The 26824-nt window shown below is 40.3% G+C and overlaps 1 protein-coding gene and 1 non-coding gene across 3 annotated transcripts; both read right to left on the bottom strand.

Moving 5' to 3' along the window:
* Positions 1-439: 439 nt before the first annotated feature.
* Positions 440-22610, bottom strand: trpm2 (transient receptor potential cation channel, subfamily M, member 2). 2 transcript variants are annotated; one of them, XM_042219172.1, is made up of 34 exons: positions 22572-22610; positions 22321-22430; positions 21428-21501; positions 20962-21130; positions 20683-20863; positions 20069-20232; positions 19800-19980; positions 19613-19674; positions 19295-19495; positions 17198-17300; positions 15871-15992; positions 14530-14808; positions 14025-14162; positions 13806-13935; positions 13572-13717; positions 13295-13407; positions 11146-11244; positions 10792-11005; positions 9516-9634; positions 9298-9430; positions 8784-8955; positions 8448-8628; positions 8136-8317; positions 6656-6788; positions 6182-6269; positions 5582-5666; positions 5334-5479; positions 5132-5196; positions 4747-4776; positions 4565-4651; positions 4404-4482; positions 4217-4318; positions 3709-3825; positions 440-3607 (listed from the first exon to the last, which is right to left on the bottom strand). In XM_042219172.1, the coding sequence occupies exons 1-34, from the start codon at positions 22588-22590 to the stop codon at positions 3491-3493; spliced, it is 4341 nt and encodes a 1446-aa protein (XP_042075106.1). In that variant the 5' UTR covers positions 22591-22610; the 3' UTR covers positions 440-3490. The 2 variants fall into 2 exon arrangements, with proteins under 2 accessions (XP_042075106.1, XP_005918368.1); XM_005918306.2 differs by having other exon boundaries at positions 441-3607; positions 14434-14808.
* Positions 22611-26633: 4023 nt separating this feature from the next.
* On the bottom strand, positions 26634-26824 carry LOC121814247. The gene has a single exon (XR_006054230.1). It is a non-coding gene; the product is annotated as a U2 spliceosomal RNA (small nuclear RNA).

Raw genomic sequence — 26824 nt, 5'->3', positions numbered from 1 at the left:
GATCAGAATATTTTGATCAAGGTATAGTACTGGCTTTATTTATGTATTTATTTTTCTATGCTTATCGTTCTGTTTGTTTAATTTAGTTGCTTTTTATTCTTGATAGACACTTTAATGATTCTGCAAGAGATATAACTGTGCTACAGGACCTTCATAAAGAATAATAATAAAATGAGTGTAATCTACAATGAACACAAAATGGTTAAAGGTATCACAGGCTCATATTTATGGTATTATTATGTGAGGTGGTGAAATATTTTATATACAGTATGTACATATACACACTTATACAAAAGTTAAAGAAAAACAGCAAGACTGAGATTGTGCAAAAGAGAATTCTAGCAGATATACTGTAGATGCCATAAATAAATGATAATTAATTGTTTAATTATTATTAATTAAAGAACGACACTATGTAGGTCTTCATTGTCTTAAGGCTAACAAGAACAACACTATGCACTAGCTAACACACTTAAAGTACTTTTGTTTTTAAGTGTTGTGTATCAACGTTGCCTGATTGAGGTATTTGCACTCCAAGTGTTTCCATTTCTGGTATTTTATACTTCTGTGCCATCACACTTTCACTTACTTTCATTCATTACCTGTCTGGGAACCTGAACACGGTTGAACTGAACTGTTTATTTAAAAGAAAATATTGTGCCTTCTTACATCTATTTGACCACTTTACATTTCAGGTCAACATTTTCACGTGTCAGACATGATCTGTTCATAAAATCTAATTTTTATTTTCTGCTGAATTAACATGGAGTCGGGTAATCAATTCAGTTTTATTCAACAGTATGCACCATGCAGTATTGATGTTGTTCATAATTTGTACAGATTGAGATGAATTAAATCATATAATTTACACACAGTTGATCTGGAGCTTTGAATGCTTTTCCAAAGTTGAATTTGCTCAAATTAAAGATGTGAGCATAAAAGATGTTTGACATACAAACTACATCACCCTTTGAGACTAACTTAATTTTCTATGACATACTATAAACAGTTTTTACTCCCTAAGACTTTCTTGATTGCCCCCACTTCATTACACAAAGTAAACCAATAACATCTGCTGTAAATCAGATTTCAATTTAAAAACTGGCAGTAATTTCCTGAAGGAATGGCTCATGTGTTCTTTAATTTTAAGGCTATCGCTTCAGTGCTTCTTTTTCTCTCTTAAGGCTCAATAATTGAGTATATTTCACACAGCATGGTAAATATTTACACCTGTGCAAAGGCGTAACTTTCCACAGGGCAGCTCAAGGGCCCAGAAGGTATGAGGGGACCCTTCAATGTGCACTAGAGGAGTCAGAGAAAAGCCTTAATTTCATTTTGCCATAAAAATGATTGAAAAATATAAACAGTGTTGGTATGATAAACACAAAGCAATAGAAAAAGATGTATAAAATATGATGAGCATAACATGTCATTTTATTGGTTTAAAATAACTTGGGGCCTGTCAACATACACACCCAAGTTATTCTACGTTTAGTTTTTATTGTTATTTCATTGTGACTTTTGTTTGTAGTTCAGTTTAGTTTCAGTTTGCTTGTTTTGGTTTAGTCTTATTAGTTTCAGCATTAGGTTCTATTCTTTTGAAGGGTTATTGTATTCGAGGGCGTACGCCCGAGGCTAGACTTAGTGAAATCGCTGTAGGTGTTACAATAAGGAAGCAGAGCTTTCTGAAAGCAGCTGACTTAAAGTCTTGTAACAAACATGCTCTTCAAAGCCTCACCAGGCAGATTATGATAACAAACGTTACCAAAGATTAAAACTAAGTTTATTTCCGGTTTTTATTTTACTTCATTTTTCCAAATTCACAAATAATTTCAGTTATTTTTAATCCCCCTCAAAAATCTAGTTTCTATTCTTGTTCTATTGAACTAAAATGTTTTTTATATATAGCTTTAGTTAACTGTAACAACCTTTGTACAGACTAACAGTGACTCTGTGAGGACAGTTGTTTTTTGCTCCAGAGTGGGAACTCTTCATTTTGTTTTGTTTTTTTGTCTCTCTTTGACGTTGTGGCTAAAAATAGCGTCCGTGCGCTGCCGGGAGGTGGAGATACAAATAACAACAACTGAGAGAGAGAGGGAGGGAGGGAGGCCGGGACTCTGGCGCCTGCTCGGCGCACACAGTTCAACTTTCAGGTCATAAAGTCACAACAAATCCACGCGGTTTAGAAGTTACTGCTCTTTCAAGCACACACAGACACAATCGGGATGATTTGTGATCATTTCGTGCCGGGACAGGTGATCGATTGGGCAGCCGGGGGAGGGAGTGAAACCGATACTGCGTAGTCTGGCCACCTCTGGCTGCACCAATGAGAGCCCGCGGAGGCTGCTCCGAAACTAGCGCAGCGCTGCATGCTTGGCAGGTGGACAAAAGCTGAGCTCAGGGCAGAAAAGTGTTTCACAAGCTTCTCTGTTTTTAAACAGGACGGGAGAGAGTGCAACACGCAAACAAACTCAGGGAAACGGAGATAGATAGTGATATCAGCGAGAAAGCAAGCAGCAGTGCCACAAAGTCAAACTGCTTCAATACAAGTGAATAAAAAAAAAATTAATCGAGTAAAATATATCCAAATTAAATAAAGGTGAATTAAGGCAATCTAAAAAAATGTAGATTAATATTTAATTTCACCAAGTTGTAACATGATTATTATTATTACTGATGATTGTCTTGTGTGTTATAAAAGAATAAGCTCTATAACTGCTACATACTAATAGACAACTGTAAGTTAAAGCACCCTGTGCGCCATTAGTGAACTCTGTTCACTTAAAAGAGATCTGTTCCACTTTTTCTGTCACACATATACTGTAACAATGGCTCATATCAAACATCACTGAAGTTTCTAATAATGAGGCCACTATATGTTCAAGTAATCCCTGTAATTTGAGTGCTTGTTTTTATAATATTCTTGGCTCTGTAAGTCATCACTGAGTACATATCCCCAATATGGTATGAGCACAGAAAGGGGAGAGTCTAAAGGGCTGCATAGTCAGGAAAAGATAAATAAGGATTATTTTGAGCTGTGAATCATGCAAAGCTACTCTAGTAGAATTGAAATTTAAAAAAACATAGAGAGCTGGAAATGAACATAACTAGTCCCCTTTAATTATTCCTCCAATTTCTTATCCAGGTTCAGGTTGCAGGGGGTCTTAGCAGAGAGGCCCAGCTGATCCAGCTGTCCGGGGCCTCCTCCCAGTAAGACATGCCTGAAACACCTCACCTAGACCACCCAGACCACCTCAGCTGGCTCCTTTCAGTGTGGAGGAGTAGCCACTCTTCTCTGAATGTTAATATTTGATTGTTTTTAGTGAGCAGCAGTTAACAGTGTAGGTTCAACATTCATTTCATAGTCAGCAGCAGCAGCACAATGTAGATTATGGCTTTCAGTGCAACACAATTAATCGACATATTTAAAGAAAAGGCAGCAGTGACGGGGAGATGTAGAGGCACATTTACAGCCGCAGCGTCGTGAATGTCAGAACTTCCTGTTGTGCAGAGCAGCAGCCAGCCGCAGCGACTCTCTTTGGTTTGAGCTAAGTGTGGCTTTGCTGCTCACCTCCTGCCACTGAAGAGCACCGTTACTGCTCAGCACCTAAAAAGCAACAGATAATAACATGTAAATGCAGAAAGGAGGAAATGTAAAACAGTCGGCCAGCCAATTTATTCTTCACGCTGTAAAACACTCGATGTTACCGTGTTGTTGATGTCCACCATCACCTGGCTTTTTCTATCCAGGTGAATGTTTAGGACAGTCATTTCCACCCAGGCATTATCCGTGTTCCTGCAGTCATCCACATAACCCTCAAACACCTAAAACCAAACAACCACGTCCATCAACAAATTAATCGATATCATATTAATGTACAGTTTCAGCCCTGGCAGGATGCTCCCCTTCTCTCTTGAATGATTCAAACATTTCTCAGCTCAGGAAAATAAGTAACTTGTCTTTGATGTTTACATTTTTTATTTTATAATGTAATATTTAATCGAATGCTTTCTATTGTATCACTAAATTTACTAACCAGCGTTTATATCAAAGACAAACAGAGGGCCTGTTCTTCCTGCTCTCTCAAAATGCTATCAGTGACAGCTGTTGACATGTTCTTCTATCGAAAGCTGTCGTGCTTTACAGCTGTTCTTTGTTTTCATTGCTCCTGCAGCTACTTTAAAGCTTTACCACCACAGTGCTGCACAGACTTACCTTTGTTCCCTCTGACAGTTTTGCATTGATCGTTTCATACAGCTTTTTTCCCATCGTTTTTTTAAGAGTTGGTGGCAGTTTATCAGCAGAATCAACAGGGCCCTGAAGGTTTTAAAGCCACAGTGTGATTGAACAGTGCAAAAAAAAATGTATAAACCACATTAAATGGACAAAGACTGGAACTCACTCCAGGTAAAGATAAAGTTCTTCGACTCTCGTCACAAACTGCCAGGTACTCCAGAACTGACTTCTCGCTGTCTCGCCAGCTAAAAATAAGTGGAAAGTCTCAGATATTTCTGCGCAAAACAACCTTTTTAAAACCTCTGCAGGGGCATTGAGATGACCTACCGTGTAATCACAAGCTCTACACTGAGGTTTGGACCCAGGCGGCTCAGTGCCCCACGCCCACTGATGCCCGTCCTCCCCCCTGGGTTTCTGAGATGACAAGCTCCTTATCAGACATCAAGACACGCTTTTGAGGTTACTATAAGTAATACTGAATAGGTTCTATATCTGTTCTTGTGTCATACCTGTAATTAGCTAAGGCTTCTGGTTCTGATCTGCAGAGAGAAACAATAGATGAAGAGCGTACAGAGATTGGAGGAGGCGGTCTTGTAATTACACAATAAAGTCAAAGTTAGGCCAGAAAGCTTATTTACTGTGTTCAAATAGATTCAACCTGAAAACTGGTAATTCACTTGTCACCGAGGCCCATTCATTGCCTGCTAATTAATGTTTTTATGGGTATAATATGCAGGTTAAAAACACAATGTGTATACTCACGCAAAATAATCCCTTTCAATGATTACTTATAACCTACTGGAAGAGTGTTGCTTTCTAGACATGTGAAAAACAGACTCTACGCTGTCCTCAAATAAAACGCTAGTGAAAACAGGAAAGTATGGCTTCACACACCCATCCACATGGTCTTCGCTGTCGTCAGAGGTATAATTAGTTGGTTTGTATGAGCTGAAACTGACCTGGAAGAAAAGAAGATAAAAACCACCAGAATTATTGGACAATTTATCAGGTCAGTGACTTTCTGAGGAGTGGCAACTGGTGACTTTGTGGTGGAAAAAAAATAATATTTAATAATATTTAAATATATAATAAGTACCTCCCAGGGCACCTTCTCCTCAGGCACAGGGAAGCGCGTGAGTTTGCTGTTTGGGTAGGAAAACTGACGGGAATTCACATGGAAACCGCTTCCTTTCTCTGATGTATTCCTGAAAGAATCTGGGGTCTCATCTACGCCAGCTGGAGCTGCAGGTAACCACAAAAATGTGCGCAAACAACAGCAGATTTAGAATATTTATCAAACATACAACTGTGACATGTAAATAGTGAATAAAATTTGGTACTGACTCCGTGACTGTGTGTCTTTTGAGGGCAGACCCTGAGATTTCAGACTATCCATAATCCACTGCAGGGCTTTAGTAGACTGGCTGACCTGATGAGACAAAGGAAAGTGGATCAACTACTTCTGTTAGCTGCTTAGATCAAGGACGTCAAAGTAATTTTACACGTATAGCTAAGTTTGATCTTAAGTGGGTCAGAGCAGTGAAACTCCTCTTTCTGTCAGTGTAAAGTGTAACTACACGTTGAATCCCCGAGATAGAGAGTTTTTTCGTTTAACTGTGAACCCACTGTAAAAAGTACACATTTCTGCATTAGATAGTGAAGAAAACAGGAATCTTATGCCACTTAATTGGTTATTTGCTACTTTATGACTTTGGTGTAGTATGAATGGAAATGGGGGAGGTGTTTATCAGTAGGAAAAGCCATAAAACGTATTAAAAACGTTTAAGCGTGTAAGTCTAAAATTCACACCCCTGACACACAAGAGCGTGCCACAAAAAGCATGCCGTGTCTTTAGTGCCTCAGGTCACCCTCCATTAGCATATCGTGACATATCACAGACACAGGTGCAACATTAGTGCCAACCAAAAGAAATCAGGCCACAACCTGCTCTTCAAGTTGAGTCAGTCTTTTCAGCATGGCAGCAGCGCTCGTTTCCCCATTTCTCTCCAGCAGATCAGTTATGATGTTAACCCTGCAGAAACAAGTGTCAGTTTGAAAATTACTTAAAGAAAATCATCAGTCTTTACAATAAAACAAACAGGAAATTATTATATACTACTTTTTTTTAATAACACAGAGTGATTTCAATAATTTTTATGTAAATATTGTTTGGTGAAGCAGCCACATCCAAGTCCTTGGACAGAAAATATCTCAAATTACCCTAAATCTATCCAACTGTGTGTGATACATAAGGTGATTATGCATGCAAATTGGTCCTTTGGTCTCTAAAAGCTCATTAAAAAAAGAACGTGCAATCACATTTTGGCTGGACTGCTCACTCCGTTTTATGGAAACTGGTGTGATGATGCATAGACAGCACACATACAGCGACTTTCAGCTACATTACTGTGAGATTACTTCTGGGCTGTGTCCAGGATGCGTCTCTCCGTGCTCTGGCTCTGCTCCTGCCGTGCAGACACCAAGTATCTGTCTTTCATCAAGGACTCCCAGGTCAGCAGCTCCTCATCCTCTGTCGGGTTGAGCTCATTCTCTGAAAAACAGCATCACATGCTTTGAATCACTGCATAACCTAATTCTGCACATCCATGCGGACAGAAAACCCTGCACAACAGATAAACTGGGAGTGAGTTAAACAGAAAGAGCAAATACTAGCTGCTCAGCGACCTTTTCTTTTCAGTTCATGTTCAGTTTGAGGTTTTTTTTTCTGCATTTTATAGTTATAATAATCTTTTTAAAACACAAATTAGGTTTTTGTTTAAAGCACTGTCAGGGTCTGCAGATGACCTCTGAATACATTAAACTTTCAGCATCTTCACTGCCACGTTCTCAACAGCACCAAAAACAGGTAAAAATCTGTCGACCATGAGCAGAGGCAGAGGAGATCATCTGCATTAATGAGATAAATAAAGGGTCATACTCTGGTTACAGTATGATGGGGATAAACTGATCCATCTCCATGGCAACCGGGCAAACTTCACCTGCTGACGAACACCATGAGATGTGGCTAAAAGCTCTGAAACTTGTGTTTAGATCTAGTTTTGAAAACGGAAGCCTTCACCTGCATTTGAGATACTTGTTTTGATGTGACCTAAATGTGGGATTTCAGTCATGTGATCTGGTTTTGCTCACATGACTGACCTGCTTTTGGAGCCATACTCACTCCACTGGTCACTCAAGAAACAGTTTTATGTGACAGAAAATACAATATTAGATCTTTTGATCTTGTTATTTCATAGTTTTAGTTACAGTGAGTTAAACGTCACCACTAGATGTCAGTAGATTGCAATCAACTGAGTTCTATTTTCTAAACTCTCCCAATTTAGGTGCATAATTCTAGATAAGTTGGTATTGGACTTGGACACTTAGCAAATCAGCTGTCACACGATGTGAGAATATGGTCAAACTGTTCATCAGAGGGAAAGTGGGATCTTTAGGACACTTGAGCCTAACATTAGATGGAGTGATGCCAGAGTAAAAGCAGCTGTTGTTTAGCCGACTCACTGTCTGCTGTACAGAGATGCGAGGGTTGCATGGCTAATCTGCTGATATGTTTTTGTGTGCTAGAGCACTGACTTCAGTTCAGGAGATGAAGCTTGAGGTGATGAGGAAGAGGATGACCTTTTTAAAAAGATCCCATCTCTTTCCTTAGCGTTTTCACCATACATAGGTATAGCTACCATCTTTCATACCTTGAGTCTGAAGTTGCAGGCACAAATTTAAATCTGCCTTCGTGGCATGTGAACGCCTACAAGTTCTCTTCTTCTTCACCTTTGGGGTACCCTGTATGTGGGTGGTCTGTAGCCATGTACATAAATAATGAAGCATTTTTAATTACACAAAAGTCTGCAAAGGTGTGGATAAACACTTCAGCACTTACTGAACTCTTTGTATATTTTGGGGGGCCTCCGCAGCACCATGCTTCTGATGAAGAGGTAGATATGACTGAGGATGATGAAAGGAGGAGGGGCAGCAGGTCGACTGTGGTACTCCTTAATTAACTCGTATCTTTGAAACTTCCATATTTTGTCTGTGTTGTCCTGGACTTCCTCAAATGTAAAGCTGTGCGGGACGATAACACGAAACATAAGGAAGTTTAAAAATAAAAAAAAGGCGAGGGCTCATCATCATCATCATTAAAACAGTAAGATGACAGAAAAGCTCATACACTTTGATGACAAGGAGGACTCACTTGAAAATTGCTATTAAGAGGTTGAGCAGCAGTATGTTGGCAAAGAGCAAATAAACACAAAGCATGATGATGGTGAGCCATTCAGGAAAGACCGGGCTCTGGTTTTCGTTCAACACGGGACATTTAGGCTTCAGGGGATCTGTAGCATTCACGCTGCAAGAGTTCATGTCAAACTCAGTGTCTGCAGGAAGAAAAATGACATCCTCATTAGTGATGAGCAAAGTTGAAGCCTTTGGAGGAGAATAAATATGTGTAACAAAATACTGAAACAAATTATTACAGCTAAAATAAAAATATATATTTTTTTAAAGTATAAGATTCTCAAAATCCACTCACTATCAATATTTTTGGGAAACTGGCCAAATATGATGAGGTATGGCTCGTAAAGCACCCCACGGATGATCCAATCCAGACGATTTTCATTGTGGATGAGGATGCCTTGTTTGGCGACACCATAAGCCACCACCCAGATACTCAGGAGGAACATGAAGAAGAACATGTCCATCATCTGGAGGATAGAAAGGCACCAATCACAAGCAAGAAACACTCAGAAATTGACACATTTAGAAACACGGTTGCAAACTCTGACATCTCATGTATGCTTAGGGAGTAAATAAAGTGTAGCTGAACACAAAGTTGAGGTCTGACTGACTGAAATAAGTGTGGTAACAAAAATGATCCAAGTGTTCAAAACACCTTTTTGAAACACAAGGACTACATTTCATCTGCAGACTATGATCGAGGCTCGGTGAGGTAGAAGCCTCTTATTGTATTAGGTAAGCGTGTTTTTTTGGTGTAGCCATAAAACCTCAGGTCAGCATGCTTTGTATTTGTTCTGTAAACCCCTCACCATCTTTCTGACTATGATGATTTTGGGTCCGAGGGTTCGGCTGATAGTGAAGATGGCCATGAGACGGAGGCAGAAGACCACAAAATCGATGCAGAGGATGATTTTACCCAGATAAAACAGCTCGGTTGTCAGCCTGAAGTAGGAAAAGCTTGGTGATTCATAGATAATGCAGTGGGTGGATTGATTTCCACAGACTGTCTTAGAGAGCAAAAACCCACCTAAATGCAAGGCCGATAAGGAACAGGACGATGGAGAGGACATCTAAAATATTCCAAAACTCATTGATGTACATCTTGGCTTTCTTACGAAACCCAAAACCATCTGGATCATGAAAGAGCTGAAAGAGAAAAGAGAATTAGACATAAGAGGATTTTATATTACTTAGCATTCGACATACAATCACCTATCATTTAAATTATTTTGATTACTTTCTAATCAATAAATAAATCATTAAAGGATAAAGAAGCCTTTGAAATGAAAACAACAAAAAAAGACAGAAAAAGGGAGTTACTCAGGGACAGGATTTAGGTAGGTAAACAAATTGACTGCCCTCTGTACATCAAGGGGAACTGTGTTAAAATGGGTCACACCCAGAAATCCTCTGGAGACCTTTCCTGCCAGCACCATGTGGGTTATTAAGAAGGTACAACAGCGACTACAACTGCTGGAACCTACAAGCTGCAGGCCTTGCCTTTTAAGCTCCTCTGCTTAGAACGTAATGGCATATCGTATCTCTGAGTAACAGATCACAGAGCTCTTCAGTGGGTCATCAACACAGCACAGAAAACCATGGATTGCTGTTTACCCTCCCACTGCCAGCTCCTGTCACCTCTTAGGGCTGCACACTTGCTATAATTCCTCACATCCAGGACGCCACCTGTTTGACCTGCTACCCTCTGGATGGAGCGGGACCTTCAGAGCATTTTAAGGACTCAAAGACAGTTCATTCCCAGGGCCATTTACAAAGTGAATTTCAGCTAGGAGTAAATGTCTGTTTACAGGCTATATAATGACTGCCTTTTAGGGAAATGACTACTAAAGGTAATTACTTTCAAAGATAATTATATTCATTCTGGTGCAATAATTACTCTCACTGGTGAAACAATGTCATTCATACTACCCCAGAGATTACCCTGATGTAATTTTATATTTATTTATTTGTGTAATGCTTCCTTTTCAGGCGCATGCTTATTCGTTTCTGTCCTATTTTAAATGCATAAGTTTTTGCTGCATTTGTTACAACTACAAAGGTTTTCTATTCTCCGTGGACTTGCTCTGTTACACTGCTCCCTCCTCTAAAAGAAGAAGGGCACTCACCATTTCTTACTGCTGACCTTTTAAACATGTGAGCCTCTAAAGGTGAATGGGGCCACTGTTTGTGTTGAAAAATTCAAAGACTGTCTCTCTACAATACAGTACAGTGCACACAAAGAAAAAAAAGGCTATTTGTTTGTTGTTTTGTATCATTTGTGGGTCTGAGCCACAGTTTCTCACCTGTCTGATCTCCTCACACACCAACGAGAGCAGCCAGATGTAGAGCAGTAGCTCGCCAGCAGAGGGCGTGCTCTGGAAATCGATCATCAGCACCACAGCAAACAGGAAGAGGAAGGCAAAATAAAATACAATGTTCCAGTAAAATTTAACCTGTGGGGAGGTGTACAGGTACATCAGCCTGGACCAGCAGCCCAGAGGCTTCATGGGCTTCAAGCTGTGGACAGAAAGATCACTGCAGTTAGAGAGACAATGCCATGTTTTCATGTATCCACTGTTTATTCAACTTCAAATGACATTTAGGGTCATGCAGCGATAAGGGTTGATATTTGCATTAAGGAACAAGTATGTACATACGGGCCATAACCATTTCTTCTAAGTGTGCTTCCTGTCAGGGTCTCCACTGTCTTCATCTCCTCGTCTTTCGCAGTTTCTCTCTGGATGATTTCATCATGTCTGTGGAAAAGTTACACTTTTGACCACAGCTGAAACTCAATCAGGTATTATTATTAAAAAGAATACAAGCAGAAAGTTCAATTGGGGCATTGTTTAATTAACAATGTCAAAAACCCTCCAAACAAAGGCATTTGAAACCATTAATCACATTCGTCAATAATGAATCGTAGTTTAAATGTGTGGCACCTAGCATTATGAACATTGTTCAGCATATTATGAAGAATACGCATTGCTCTACAATTCATAACAACTATCTCAATGAAAGTTAAAATCTAAAACGATAAATAATCCATCCATTTCTTCCTTTGGGTCACGGGGGGCCTAAGCAGAGAAGTCTACACCTCCCTCTCCCCAAGCCACCTCCTCCAGGTTATCCAGGGGAACACAGTGGCCAACCGAGTGTGTCCAAGGTCTACCCAAGGGCCTCCTCAGAGTAGGACATGCCCGGGAGGCGACTACCCCAACTGGCTCCTTTCGACATTGAGGAGTAGCGGCTCTACTCTGAGTACCTCCTGAATGACTCCTCAACCTATTTCTAAAGAAGAAAGCTAATTTCCGCCACTTGTATCCGTGATTTAAAAAAATAAGTAACAATAACAGGCTTAAAAAGGAGGTTAGGCATAACATTTAGGACACAATTTTCCAGTTTTTGGCATCAATTCAGACGTTAACAATTAGATTAAAGTACAAGTACATCTAGTACCGACAGTAATAACAATTAGTCACACACATCCTTACATTACACCAGATGTAAGAATCTCCACTTAGTCACTGTGTAAACTGTCACGTTTCTCTCGGCGAACTTCTGTTTAGCATCCATGGTGTTGTTGTCAGATTTTCCTCCTATGGGTTTTTGGATGTTAACTATTGTTTGGCCATATAGCTAATCTCTGTCAGGGAAACTTCCAGCAAAATACACATCTAGATCTTGGAAAGTGACTTCATTTTTTCCCCTGAATGCACTGATGAAAGCTTTATCTGCAGTTTCCCTCCTTTATCCTTCTTATTTGCTTTTGGCAGCAATTCCATGGTGTATGAAAGATGAATCAGGAGTCATTTTAGATGACACAGTTGTAGATATGTGTTGTACGGTATATTTAGTCAGTTTCTGTCAAATGAAAACAAGTGAGAGTTGTCTGTGCCTGGACATTACATTGGTGGCTTACTGTATATTTATGTATTTGTGTATGTTTAAAATTAAGTTAAAGTAAAACTTTTAATATGTATGTATTGTGACAAAGTGGTAGGCTTGAACTTATTTACCACTTGTCCCTTAAACATATTTATTTATCCCATGTTATTTTACAGTTGGCCATAATGCTTTAGTTTAGACATTGCTGGTGTAACTTTGCTCTACATACTCTCCTGGGTTTGTTTGTGGTAGCGTTATGTTACAGTTTACATCCATGCATATGCTTTTAAAGCAAATACTACTTAACCATCAGGTGGTTTGAATTTTTTTCTGCCGTAGGCAGAATGACACGGTAAATTATGTTTGCTTTTGTTGCTTTGGTTATAATTACCTTTGTTTGTCCCTTTGTTCTGGTCATACAGCCAAAACAGGTGTGTGGGAGGGGCCGAACTGGCACTTCCTTTTTATATAAGGTCATGAGGTCATTGATTGCATCATTGGGTACAACCAAATGAAGGGTTTTTCCTTTTGTATAGTAATGTTTATTTTCTTCAGGGTTGTTTTAAGATGGTAGAATGGAGATGCCAGGAAAAAAAAAATGTGACCAGTGTTGCAGTGATGCAGTCTATTTATCACTTTCCTTACCACTTGCTCTAACCTACTTCACACACATCTGTACAGTAGCATGGCATTATCCATTATTAGGCAGAAAAGCCTTTTGTGTGTGGTCTAAAGCCAGCCCATCCAACTCCCTAGTAGTCATTTACATATGCTATGCTTCCTTTCTTCACTTGGGAAGAATTTATTTATCTTATCTCTATTTTGCTCCATTCTGTTTGCCAGTGTTAATAAAAACACATATAAACACAGTAGCACTGTACAAGCCATTGTACCCCTTAGCTGGCTGGCAGGTCTCACCTGAAACACAGAAAGCCAGTGAAGATAAGAGGGAAAAACACCATGCAGATCAGCACTCTCCACACAGGGTTCTCTACTGAAAGCTTACCACACCAGATCTGAGTCAGCAGAGCCTGAAAGACACGTTTACACAGACTGCATTATAATGCAGCACCAAGAAAAAGTTTGAAATTAAATTGAGCGATTTCTTAATTTTGTAACTTTAATTGATCTACTCAACATTGTGATGTATAACACACTGGCAATCCCCTCTGGAAAAATCTAAAATTTCCTCTACCTGAACACCAGACTGAGCTATGACGTTTTTGTCATCTGCCTCGAGTGCCAGCCGCAGGCATGTCGTTCTGCCCCACAAGTGTGACATGCGAACCAGCAGTTTCTTAGCGCGCGACTCGTCACTGTTGTGGCACTCGGTGAAGACACCTGGGACACACATATACGCAGCCTGAGGATAAATTCAAGCTCCGTAACAATCACGGTCAATTCAGCCATGTTATGATATGTGTTATACCAATGGCATGTTTCTCATAGTGATTGGCGAGTTCTCGCATTTCTTCTGCATCATCTGCATCGCTTCCTTCTCGTGCCATTTTCTTCAGGATCTTACTGGCAGCCAGAGCAGCAGACATACAATCCCTACACTGTTAGTACACAGATACAAAAAGATGTGAGGTCATAAACACGCCACGCAAGCAGCTATGGTTGAAGTTTCCAGAAGTGCTTTCGTCACCTGCTCCCAGGCAATTTCAGCCAGTTCCTTGTTATTCTGGACGACAGCCCAAAGGAAAAGGTCTGTGCCCGGATCCCTCTGTGTTTCAGGACTGTCCTCCCTGAGCTGAGCTTGGGAACTTGTCTGACTTTTAGACGGCTAAAAAGAAAGTGAAGGAGTCTGTTATTATTATATGATTAATGTTCACAATGCCAGGATTTCTGATATAGTGATACCCTAAAACAGCATATTAAGTCTAAATACTTTGTATATTTACTGAATATTTTACTCCTACTAACATCTATTTCCATAAAATAAGCTTTCTCAAATTATAAAAAATAAAATTGGGTAAGATACAACACGTGATTAATTGGCAAAAAGACAGATTCGGTGTTTCAAACAAAAAAACAGACTGGATGAACTAACTCACTGACAGTGACGTTTCATCCATGGACATGTTTAACTGGTCTGTGGTGGTGGAGGGAGGATAGAGGGGCTGGGTGAACTTCCCCAGCAAGTGGCGCACCTCATCAGAGACATAAGTTAGGGAGATCTTTTCGCCTTGCTCCCTGCAAGCTCGAGTTCTGATGCCGAAAGCTTGCCTCCCGCTGCGTCGAGCACTGTGGATCCGCTTAGCCAGCTTGCGCAGAAAGAAGCAGCTGGGCAGCTGTGTGTAGAGCTCACACAGAGTTTCCTCCTCCTGCAGGAAATCCCTCAGACTCACACCGTTCTCCAGCAACAGACTCACAAACTGAGGCTTGTTGCCAGCCAGGGCTGAGAACATGGCCCAGTGGAGGTCGTTGGACTAGAAGCAGGAAAAAAATCAGAACAACATCATCAGAATTTTTGTTGTTTTTTTGTCTAGTATCATTGTTTTAGAAACAAAGGATGGTGTGATGGCAAAGTTCAACATGGAGACAATAATATGAATGGAAAAGCAGACTGCTATTTCTTTCTAGACCTCTTCTCTGTTATTCGTAAAACCTTTATAATATGATGCATGCTGCTGCTGAATCAGCTGACTTTATGGTGTTATGGTGGCAAGAAGGCTTTCTGTATTGATAATATGGGCTGGGTTTACCTTTGGAACCAGTTTCGAACACAGCAAACTCTCCCTATAGTTAAACCTATATGTATGTCAATTATTTACAGTTTTTCACTTCTCCAGTGAAAATGGCGTGTGTGGGCAGTCTGGCACCTGATAGGCTCACATAATTACCTATTTCAGTTTTCCCATTCAATAAATTTATCTTACTAATACAAACCAGGATTTCAATGCTTTTCAATCACAAAGCCTGTGCTGTAAAGGTCATGATTTTTCTCTTTCATTTCAATTCCCTTTTTCCCCCCTAACATCAGAAATCAGACTAAGCAGTCACACAAGAGGTAGGTATCAACTAAATAAGGCAACCCAGAGTTTCCCAATCTAGCTATGAGTTTGTTTGCACAAAAGGGAAGCATGTAACCAATAGCTTTACTAGCAACAGAGTGATATACTTTACAAAGAAGGTTAAATGTTAGAGAAAAGACTGGAAAAGCAGTGTGCATGAAGTCCAAGAAAAGTGTGTAAACTGAAAGTAAGTAGAGAAGAAATATAAAAACGTTAATTTATTATTTTATTTTTACATAATTCAAACAGAATTACATTTTAGAATAACATCACCAGGTGCAAGGCTTAGGTGCCTTGCCTTACAGAAGAATAAAATTCAGCATTACTTGCAGCCAGCAGGACAGAAGGAAGGGATAAAGTTATTTGGAGGAACTGATGTTTCTTATTGATGTTCAGCAGGAAATGGGGGAGAAAAAACACTATCTGGGTAACTGATCAGAGAGTGATGTTGGTTTTCTATTTAAAAGACAAACCCACCTTCCACTGGCTCTCCTCAGTGAAGATCTCAGTCTCAGCTATATCCACCCGGTTCCAGGTTATAGCCAGCTCCAGCTGCCTATTCCAGCATTCAACTTCCAGGAATTCACTGGATCTTGAGGCTGAAAGGAGAATTTACAGTGATTCGATTTATTTGTCTCTTGTCTCTCTAAAAAGCTCATCCACTGCTCGGTGCATTTTAGATAGTATCGGAGCGATCGTGGCTCAAGAGTTGGGAGTTCGCCTTGTAATCGGAAGGTTGCCGGTTCGAGCCCCGGCTCAGACAGTCTCGCTCGTTGTGTCCTTGGGCAAGACACTTCACCTACCGCCTACTGGTGTTAGCCAGAAGGGCCGATGGCGCGATATGGCAGCCTCGCTTCTGTCAGTCTGCCCCAGGGTGGCTGTGGCTACAACTGTAGCTTGCCTTCACCAGTGTGTGACTGGGTGTGTAAAGGGCCTTGGGGTCCCTAGGGGGGACTAGTAAAAGCGCTATACAAATACAGGCCATTTACTATTTGAATGTAAAAAGTTGTTTTTTTCATTTATCCAATGACTAATCTAATTGATTTTTAAATAAATTCTTAAACATCTGAGAATGATGTTTTTCCCCCAGCAAATCTTTAAAAAATATTTATATTACAACAAAAAGACAAGCAAGAGTCCAGTCTGACAAGATGGAAGCATGGACGTGTTTGGTTTATCATCAAAACCAAATATCAAACATAAACCAATTATTTTTCTATTATAGTGTTCTTGATGCATTAGTACAGGAAAATTTCCAGTTGTACTACCAGGACTGTAGTCATGTGACTATAATGGGAGACACTGGATGACCTACATTAGCTGAGATAGCAGAAAGGCGCCCAGATAATGTGGTTTAATTACCCAGATGGATGGAAAGTCTGGACAAAGCAGATAAACTAGAATGATGACTCATCACGGTCAAAAGATTAAGTGAATGTCCAGTGTGGTGGACTCACCTAAGGTTTCAGTGCACTTTAGCTCAGATTTCTTTGCTAAGCTTGGTTTAAATGGGTTTCTTAGGTATTTTTTCAGAATATCATGAGGCGTTATTAGTCTGAAGGAAGCATGGCACATTTTTAAAGACATCAAGTGTAGTTTTAAACGTCTCTCTGTAAAGATGGTATCAAAATATCTTCAACTGTGGGACATTCGATAGCACATTTATTTTTCTGACTGGAAATATTATACTTGCTAAGAGCCTGTTTGGCACTAAGCCAGTCCTTCTTCATACTTAATAGCGTGTGTTATGTTTGTAGGCTGTCTGGTTAGGATCCGGGCATTTGCTTCAAATCCATATTCTTACCTTTGAGTAGTGCTTGAAGAATGGCCACATCCAAATCCCCGTGATAGTCCTCGCTCACTCTGAACACTGTCAGCAGGTGTGACATCCTGATGATGTCCTGAATCTACAAATTCAATAAAGAAAAACATTTAAATACTGGAACCACTGTTTCTTTGGCTCTGGCTCAGACATCTCTGGTGAGCACATAACAAACTTCGTGCAAATATTTTCATCTTTGATATTTAGTCATTTAGCTGCAGGAAACAGTTCTGCAGCTAAAACTGTGCTGTTCAACATATGTTACTGAAGATGCATGGTGATGAAGATGAAGGTGTCACCCTGACAAAGAAAAATGTGAACAGCAAATGTAATAGACCTAAATCTGACAAGCAGACATGAAACACATGAAGGGAGAGGAGACTTAGACACAGGGGGGTGAGGACCCGAATATATATAAGAGCTATGTTAGTGGATAGGATTTATCAGGGAGAAAGTGAGCATTTTGTCCTCAAAGCTGATGTTAGAAACGGGAAAAATGGGCAAGCATAAGGATTTAAGCGAGCGTGAAAACACCAAAATTGTGATGGCTAGACAACTGAGTCAGAGCATCCCCTAAACTTTAGCCCTTATGTTGCATTTCTGAGCTGCAGTGGTCAGTATCTATCAAAAGCGATACAAGCTAGGAACAGCAAGCAACAGGGCTGTCAAGAATCGCTGATGCATGTGGGGAGTGAGGGCTGGCTTGTGTGGTCTGATAAAACAAAAAAAACAAACAGCTGTAGCTCAAATAGATAGGTGTCAAAATACACATTACATTGCAGTTCATCCTGTGTGGGGCTGCATAGCCACAGACCAGTCAGGGTGTCCATGCTGACCCGTGTCCACCACCAAAAGCACCAACAACAGCCGGGTGAGCTTCAGGCCAGGACCACAGAGCAATGAAACAAGGTGGTCTGGTCTGATGAACCGCGTTTTCTTCTGCATCACGTGGGTGGCCAAGTGCGTGTACGTTGCTTACCTGAGGAGCACCTGGCACCAGGGTGCAATATGGGAAGAAGGCAAGCCAGCAGAGGCAGTGTGATGATTTGTGCAATGTTCTGCTGGGAAACCTTGGGTCCTGCAATTCATGTGGATATTACCTTGAAATGTACTACCTAGCAAAGAACTGTTGCAGACAATGTACAACCTTTAATGGAAATGGTATTCCCTGATGGGTGTGGCTTCTTTCAGCAGGATGATTCTCCCTGCCACAAAGCAAAATAGTCCAGGAATGGTTTGAGGAGCACAACGAGTTTGAGGTGTTGAATTAGCCTCCAAGTTCCCCAGAGCTCAATTTCCCCAATCGAGCATCTATTGGGGAAATAAAGACTGATAATGACTGAACAAAAAAACCTATGTACATGGATGCCCACCTCACAATTAACAGGACTTATAGGCTCTGTTGCTAACATATTTTTGCAGCTATAACAGAACATCTTCAGGGATCTAGTGGACTCCAGTTCAAGGTCGATGGGTCGGAGTCGTTTTGGCAGCAAAAGGAGGATAAACACAATATTAGACAGATGGTCATAATGTTATACCTGATTGGTGTATATACATTGTGGCAATATCTAACACAGAAAACATCATCTGAGATGATAATGTCAACTACTAGATCAGTCACAAAATATGACTCATGACCATCCAAGTAAGGCATGTATGAAAACACTGCTTTTACACTGTCAATTTAGGGCAGCTATTGCATAAACATAAGTCTGGGTGGTTGTCTAATATCCATCCATCCATCCATTCGCTTATCCTTTTCAGAGCCTATGCCAGCTGTCATAGGGCAAGAGGCAGGTACACCTTGGACAGGTTGCCAGTCTGTCGCAGGGCTAACACACAGAGACAGACAACCATTCGCACTCACATTCACTCCCACAGTCACACCTATGGGCAATTTGGATTAATCAATTAACCTATCCCCACAAACTGCATGTCTTTGTACGGTGGGAGGAAGCCGGAGTACCTGGAGGGAACCCATGCAAACACGGGGAGAACATGCAAACTCCACACTCTGGGCAAAAAAGCTTCTATAGTAAGTTCAGTAATTTTATGGTATTCAGTATATTTACATACCTTCTTGGTCCATTCTATGATTTTGCCATCTGAGAATTGTTCATACTCTTGACCAAAAAACTTCTTCATCAACTGCTGGATGAGGGCAATAGTGACTCGGATTAGTGGCAGTCCTGACACGTGTGCAATAACATCTGCTATTCTCCCAGAGCCCTCCAAGATCACGCATGGTGTTCCATGGAGCATAGCATTGTAGATGGTCTGAGAGGAGACACACAGGGCAGTTATACAACACACACACACACACACACACACACACACACACACACACACACACACTGACACTGGGGGAGAGAGGCCAAAAAACAGCTGACTCACATTCAGCGTGCCTGGTCCGCCATCCAAAACCACACACACCACAGGAATAGTCACACCAGTCCCTAAAGATCAAATATTTGATCAATTAAAAAAAAAAATCTAAAGCTTGAAAGATATATTATCATATTTCAATAAATATCTGTGTTGTCTTATTGATTTTTTAGATACTACATCTGTTATCTTTAACCTTTATTTCCAAGACACTTTCTGGTGATCCACATCTCTAGGCAGCTACGCAATTTAATCTCTACACCATAATGTCCGTGGGTTCCATCATCCACCAGCAGGAAGTGGGTATGGTTGCTGTCGAGAGTGGATAGTTGGCCCTGGTTCCCAGTGTCCATCAAATAATGGGCAGGGAAGCATCCCTAAAGGAAAAAGACGGAGAGTGAGAAGAATTTACAGTAACCGAATACTAAGAAGATGATGCCATCTCACCATAAGTGTTTGTCCTACCTCTGGATGCACCAGTGCTTTCCTGTTATGAATTATCCCCCATGTTGCCACTCCAATAGTTACAATCTTGCCCTGCATGGAGCTACTCATGGCGTAGTCCCTCACAGCCTGCCCCACATGCTTCATCACACCTGCGTGGGTACCACCAGTGATGATCCATGCACCTGCGTACAAAGCAGCATATTCACCAGTAGAACAAAATATCTCTAAAATATGAAAGTCAATATTAAGAGCCTTACAGTCCTGACTTTAAAGATAGGACTCCTATGTGAATGTTTTTCTGGAAACAACCTAAAAATCATGCAAAAGAAGGGGGGTGGGGTTGAGTGTGGGACTGTTTCTGGGCCTGGAGCAATCATTTTCTGAAAGTTTCACAAGTCCGCAAGGTTACCAGGAAACCAGGAGAGATATTCAGGATGCTAGAATTACAAGTTTTTACTGTTTTTACAGTTAGTACAAACGCAAACTACATACAGCTGAAGTCTATCTGACTACCAAAATGAACAGAACAGAAGCATGGAAGGTGGCACGTAGCCATAAAAACACTACTTTCTGTGCAATGAATGATATCTCACACACAAATCTATCGCTCGCTTGCTCTCGTTCTGGCTGACCTGTTGTCTGGGCCACTTTGATCAGCCCTCTGTGGAACATGTTCTTAAGATGAGACTTCAGATAGAAATTCTTGGCTCCTCCGGTAACTGAGATCAGTAGATTGGGAGGGGACAGTTTCCATTGTTCAGTCAATAACTGGTACAGGATCTCAGGGCTGGTGTCTGTGGACACTCGGGCGTACTGACGGTGGACATGTACACACAGATTTAAAGGATGGCATAAAGACTTGCAGATGTGCATTTACACAGTAACATAATGTAGAGTAAGGACTGGCTCACCTTGCCTGTCTTTTGTCCCAAACCACCAAAGCTGATGTCTCCAAAAGCGTCAGTGGGCGCTTCACGGACATGTCTGTGTATGTTCCACGACTCGCCTGTGAAGTCTTCTGGCTTGATGGCTTCGTCTGTATGATCAGTTTTTGCGTAGCCACACTTACACACATCCCCACTACAGAAACAGTAGAGAAACAGAAGCCGATGTTTAAGATTTAAAAAAGTATAAATACATTAATTCTTCTTCACCTGCTTTGCAGATATCCAGTAGTTTTAATTAAAAAGCTAATTTTTTTAGAAATGCCCATTTTTTAGTGTTCAAAGTTTGTTTTGCATTCTGTATTTTATTTAGCTGAAAACTGCATTATCATGTAACTGTCCCCACAGCACCACTCTATTACAGCAACAACAAGAAGGTCAGTCCTAAGTCAGTCCTCATCAATTCAGCATAGTGCAGAGCAGCCCAGCTTACCTTCCATCTTTTTCAAAAAAGCAGCATTCCTTCTTGCAAATGTTTTCCTTGATCCAGGAGGCGAGAGCAAGGCGCTGGAACGAAGGGGACAGAAAAAGGTGTTTAGAGGGTCTGGCTGTGTTAACCGCCAGAGTATGAACTAGCCGTGACTCCAAGCCAGCTTCCGACATCCTGGCACAACATGGGAGATTGTGTAGATGAGATCGAGCTTAGGATGAGGTCTGCCAGAGTGGCAGGAGAGAGGAGGCTCTGCAGCAACCGCTGTGGGTGCTCGACATTGCAACAGTGATGTCAGAGCTGTGTTGCTGCTGAGCAAGCTGCACGAACCTAATACTTACTGTAGAGGAAAGGCAGCAGTCGGGCAGCGGTTGTGGATCAACACATAAATGCGTTAATGAGTGAGTTAATTGCACTCAGATTTCTTAATGAGGGCATAAAAGAGCAATGATTTTTAAGGAACTAGCACAATTTAAAAATAATTCCTATCATTATAGCCAAACTATAATACTTGTGAACAAAACAAGAAAGACAGTTTAGGTTTAACATAACATGAAATAGTAGAAATCAAAGCACATTTATTCAGTTACTGTACTCTACTTTGCTCACACATTTTAATTAAGTATCTTGATTTCATGATGTCTGGCTTCTCCTCCACTCTATACAGCATTTTTCATCACAGGAACTATTTGTAGATTAATATTGTATATATGAAACTCTGATGATAATGTAATGCAAGTCATTACATGAATACTTTTGGTTTTGATATATTACCCCATTTATAGTGAAGTTTAGAAAACAGTACTTTTAATATGGATATGATATAGTTACAATGCCAGTTTTCTTAATCCTAATCCTGTGTGAAAAATAAAAGCTTGTGACAGATAAACACCCACCTTATACAAAGCAGAGACCAATCCTTGATTTATTCCATGTGTTTTTTGCTGCTGCAACTGCTGAGTCACTTGGTGTGGGTGAACCTTGCTCTCAAATTTAGGTAGCATATCTGAAAGCGCAATAATAAAAAAAAAAGAAAAGCTTGCTGTGTAAAAGATTTCTTGAAGAGCTAGCATCCAAAAACAACAACAAGAAATAATTTACAGCTAGTTACACACAGATAACACAACATGTTTAAGCCCACACTGACCAGCTGTTTCAGACATCATCAACGAAGCCTTCAAGACGCCTCACATGAGAGAGTGAGAGGCTGCGTGACTTTATCACATCACACTGTTAAACTGGCTCCTCCCTCAGAAAACAATATAAACCACCAAGGGATTTCACTAGATGACATAATCTGCTATCTAGCCAGGCTTCGTATTACTCACAGTTACATAGCCTGAGATATACCCTCACTGGCCACTTCATGAGGTACACCTTGCTAGTACTGGGTTGGACCCCCTTTTGTCTTTTAAGATTTCTGGTCCATGTTTAGTTGATAGCATCACACAGCTGCTGGAGTTGGCTGCACATGAATGATGTGAATCTCCCATTTCACCACATACTAAAGGTGCTCTATTGGATTGAGATCTTGTGACTGTGGATGCTTTTTGATTAAGGTGAACTCAGTGTCATATTCAAGAAACCAGTTTGAGATGATTTGAGCTTGTGACATAATGCATTATCCTGCTGGAAGCAGCCATCAGAATCTGGGTACACCGCAATCAAAGCAATGGACATGGTCAGCTGTAGTGTTTAAGCAGTGCTCAGTTGGTAATGAGGCGCCCAAAGTGTAACAAGATCTCCCACCACCATCAACCAAGCCAAAGCATAGATGCAAAGCGTCCATGCAATGTTGTTAACACCAAAGTCTGACTCCAACATCCAAATGTTGCAGCAGACTCATGAGACGAGACATTTTTCCCAGCTTCAATTGTCCAATTTTGGTGAGTATGTAAAAATTGTAGCCTCAATTTCCATTTCCTCGCTGACAGGAGGGGCACCCAGTGTGGTCTTCTGCTGCTGTAGTCCATCTGAGCTGTGCACTCAGAGAAGCTCCTGTACATACTTTGGTTGTAACGAGTAGTTATTTGAATTTTTTGTGTTGTGTTTTCTGCCCATTAGCTTGATGCAGTCTGGCTATTTTCCTCTATTCTGCAACATCAACAAGGCATTTTCACCCAGAGAACTGCTGCTCACTGGATTTTTGCTATTTTTCAAACCATTGGGAAAAAAAATCTAGCACCAACAACTGCACCATGTTCAGTCACTTAAACCACCTTTCTTTCCCTGATGTTCAGTTTGAACCTCAGCAGGCTGTTCTGACCATGTCTACATGTTGAAGTACTTTGGGTTGCTAACGTGTGACTGTCTGATTTATTACTTGCATTAACAAGCAGATGAACACGTGTGAACACAGTGAACCGGACGATGAGTGTGTATTCAAAAATGTGAGTTCAACACGCTGAAAACACCTTATGAGATTAGATTCACCCATTATGTAACATACCTATACACATTTTAGTATCATATATAAGAACGCTTTACAGAATCATTTGCACACGCACACACACACACACACACACACACACACCTCCTAGATCCTCCTTTCATTTAAAAATACAACAAGAAGGACATGAAATCACTTCTTGGGACTTCTTTGAATGTCGCACATTCCCAGGTTTATGAAAACGGTGTGTTTTATGTGGTATGGCACTAGTTGCCAGGTAACACAGATGGGATCAAGTTACTGAACTGAGCACTGGTTCACTATCAGGAGATAAATATACTGCGGTTATTGCGGCAAGTAATCAAATTTAAGTTTCTGTTACATATTTTGACACAAAGTTTGTTATCAGTGCTGATCCACTATAAATGTAATGATTGTCCAGAGTCTGCTCTATAATTGGCCTCCAGTAAGGTCATGTTTTTGGCAGAGTTTGCATGCGTAATCTGTAAGCATGATAGCACAAAGAGTTTTGCATGAATTCTTCTAAAACCTACTAGAGGTGTAGAGTGGGATCATGTAGACAGTCCATTAAAATTTGACCTCCATGCCCTAAGGTCTCCAAGGTCAACTTAATGATTTATTGGTCAACAACTGACAAAAAACTAACTAAATGTGGTATTTATTGTCAACATACAGAAAGCACAGTATAAAGATTTAGTTAATTTAATAAATGTGACTTCTGACCTCTCCTTCAAGCTCAAAGAGAATAATTATAGAGGTATTTAAAATACATTTCTTACTACCATTGTTTGTATTAACAACAGACAGGCATACTGGGAATGATATAGATGATATAGAATGATTTTTAAAATTTCTTTCAAATTGCATTTAGCAAATGATATTAGAGGTTTTGTCTTGATCTTAATCTTTAACAAAAAAATTCCACCAGTGATGGAGGAAGCGCTCTGATCATTCAGTAAAATTACAGCGAGCACACAGTAAAAACACCTTAAACTGTTACTTAAGGTAGAGAGTAAGTCTTACTCAAGCATGAAAATGCATTTACGTTAAAAGTAAAATTACTTGGAAATTAGAGCAGGATAAGGATTAGAATAAAATGGTACATTAGGCTTTAGGCTTGAATCTCTTAAATGCACCAGACCGATTACACTGAGCTGCACTGAAGTCAGGGTAAAATCTGAACATGTGATCTCAGTACTGGAGTTTATGTTGCACAGCATGGCCTTTGTCTTTATAACCAGGATTGGGAGCAGCTCTACCTGCAGGTGTAGGGACAAGACAAAAGTGGACACTCTGAAGTGAAGGGCTCATGATTTCAGTTGTCATTTGAGAAAGAAATAAGGCAGGTCTCAGTACTATAAGCACAACTCCAGTATGGCACTTCCATAAGTCTAAATGGTTTTGTTTGGCGTCACTCGTTTTGTTTTACCAGTTTTACCAGACTGTCAAAGCAGACAAAGACAGAAATCAGGACATAAAGACACTGGTTTCATTCGAAGAATAATTAATCTTTGACAGACTGAAGTTGTTGTCAGAGGGTCTTTTACATCTTGGTGAAAGCAGAGCAGTTCGTCTTTCTCAGTCCAGTCATGACCACCCTATTATTCAAGCTTCAAGGTTCTTTAATTTTGTGATTTGCATAGTTATCAGTATATATATAATATATACTATATACGATAATTATGTATGACTTTACTATATACTATATATATATATATTGCTATTATAATATGTATAGTATGTGAACCTTTGTGGGGATAGGTTAATTGGATAACCAAATTGATCACTAGGTGTGAATGTGCGAGTGAATGTGAGTGTGAATGGTTGTCTGTCCTTGTGTTAGCCCTGGACAGACTGGCGACCTGTCCAGGGTGTACCCCGCCTTTGCCCTATGACAGCTGGGATAGGCAAATGTTTCCTTTAAAGCATGAATACCAGGAATATATTGTAATCAGACAACTTGGTCTTTAACAGCAAGAGACTATCTTGTGCTTCTTGATGTTTATTGGTTGTTGGCAACCCAACCACAGACAGTATATAAAATATGGATGTAGGTTCTGAAATGTAAAGCCAACATACAAGTGCCTTAAAGTTGGATTATTTTAATTGTTACCAGTAAAATGTGTGAATTCATCAGGAAGCAAGGTCCAAAGAGAGCAGAAAACCTACAGAGCTCTGTCACTCTCTGGTGGTCGACAGGGGGATAACTACACTGTGAGCTTTATCACGCTCAGTGCTGTGCAGAGCATTAACCAAATTTTTTACCAAGATGGCAAAAAGAAGAGTTAAACCTATTAACCTATTTCAGTATGAGTCCTCTGTGGATGAAGAACAGAATGCGCTGTTTACACTTCAGTTAGGAGAGCTGTCGGTCTCTACTGGAAAACAGAGGCAAGTGCCGGCTTTAACTCTGAGCTGTGAACACACGGTTGTATTTTCATTAGAACTTTTTCAAATAATGTAACTAATTTAAAATTTATTTTTTTGTTATTTCTACAGTAAGGTTCACGCTTTGGCCATTTTTCTGTGCCATAATTTGGTTTTCTTAGAACAATCACACTCATAAGTGGAAAAAAGTGTTCTTTCTCCACGTTTCTCACATTAAAATAAACCAGACTTTCAAAATTTACTGACATCAGTTGTGCATACATTGCTTTGTTTTGAAAAATTTCCACACAAAGGGATCAAAAAGGGTACATTATTTATTCACTGCAAATAATCCAAAATTAATTTGAGCTTTGAACTAAGTACCCTGAAAACGCAGTCATAGCCATTATATTAACTTTAAACATAATAAGGGGTGGGTGCACCGTTCTTGGAAGTACTGCAATACCAAGTCGATGCGTGGAGTGGACGGAGCAAGCCCCTATTCCATCTCCCTGTTCCAAAAATCAATTTAATATATGGTCCCCGGGTAGGGGACGTATCAGATATTAAACTGATAAGAACAGATACTACACTTGATCTTAGCCAAAAGGCCGAGAAGCGAT

Source organism: Haplochromis burtoni, unplaced genomic scaffold (assembly GCF_018398535.1).
Source record: "Haplochromis burtoni strain Fernald_Lab_line unplaced genomic scaffold, NCSU_Asbu1 Contig_29, whole genome shotgun sequence".
Taxonomy (NCBI): Eukaryota; Metazoa; Chordata; class Actinopteri; order Cichliformes; family Cichlidae; genus Haplochromis; species Haplochromis burtoni.
The sequence above is the reverse complement of the archived record's forward strand: the minus strand, read 5'-3'. Positions and strand labels throughout refer to the sequence as shown.

Bases quoted from the DNA above. Each gene is read 5' to 3' on its own strand.
- trpm2 (XM_005918306.2), bottom strand. The intron at 14,809-15,870 runs GTGGGTTTGTCT...TCCTGCTTCTAG, and splicing joins CTGAGGAGAGCCAGTGGAAG to TCCAACGACCTCCACTGGGC. The intron at 4,777-5,131 runs GTGTGTGAAGCC...TTCTCTCTGCAG, and splicing joins AGCGAAGACCATGTGGATGG to ATCAGAACCAGAAGCCTTAG.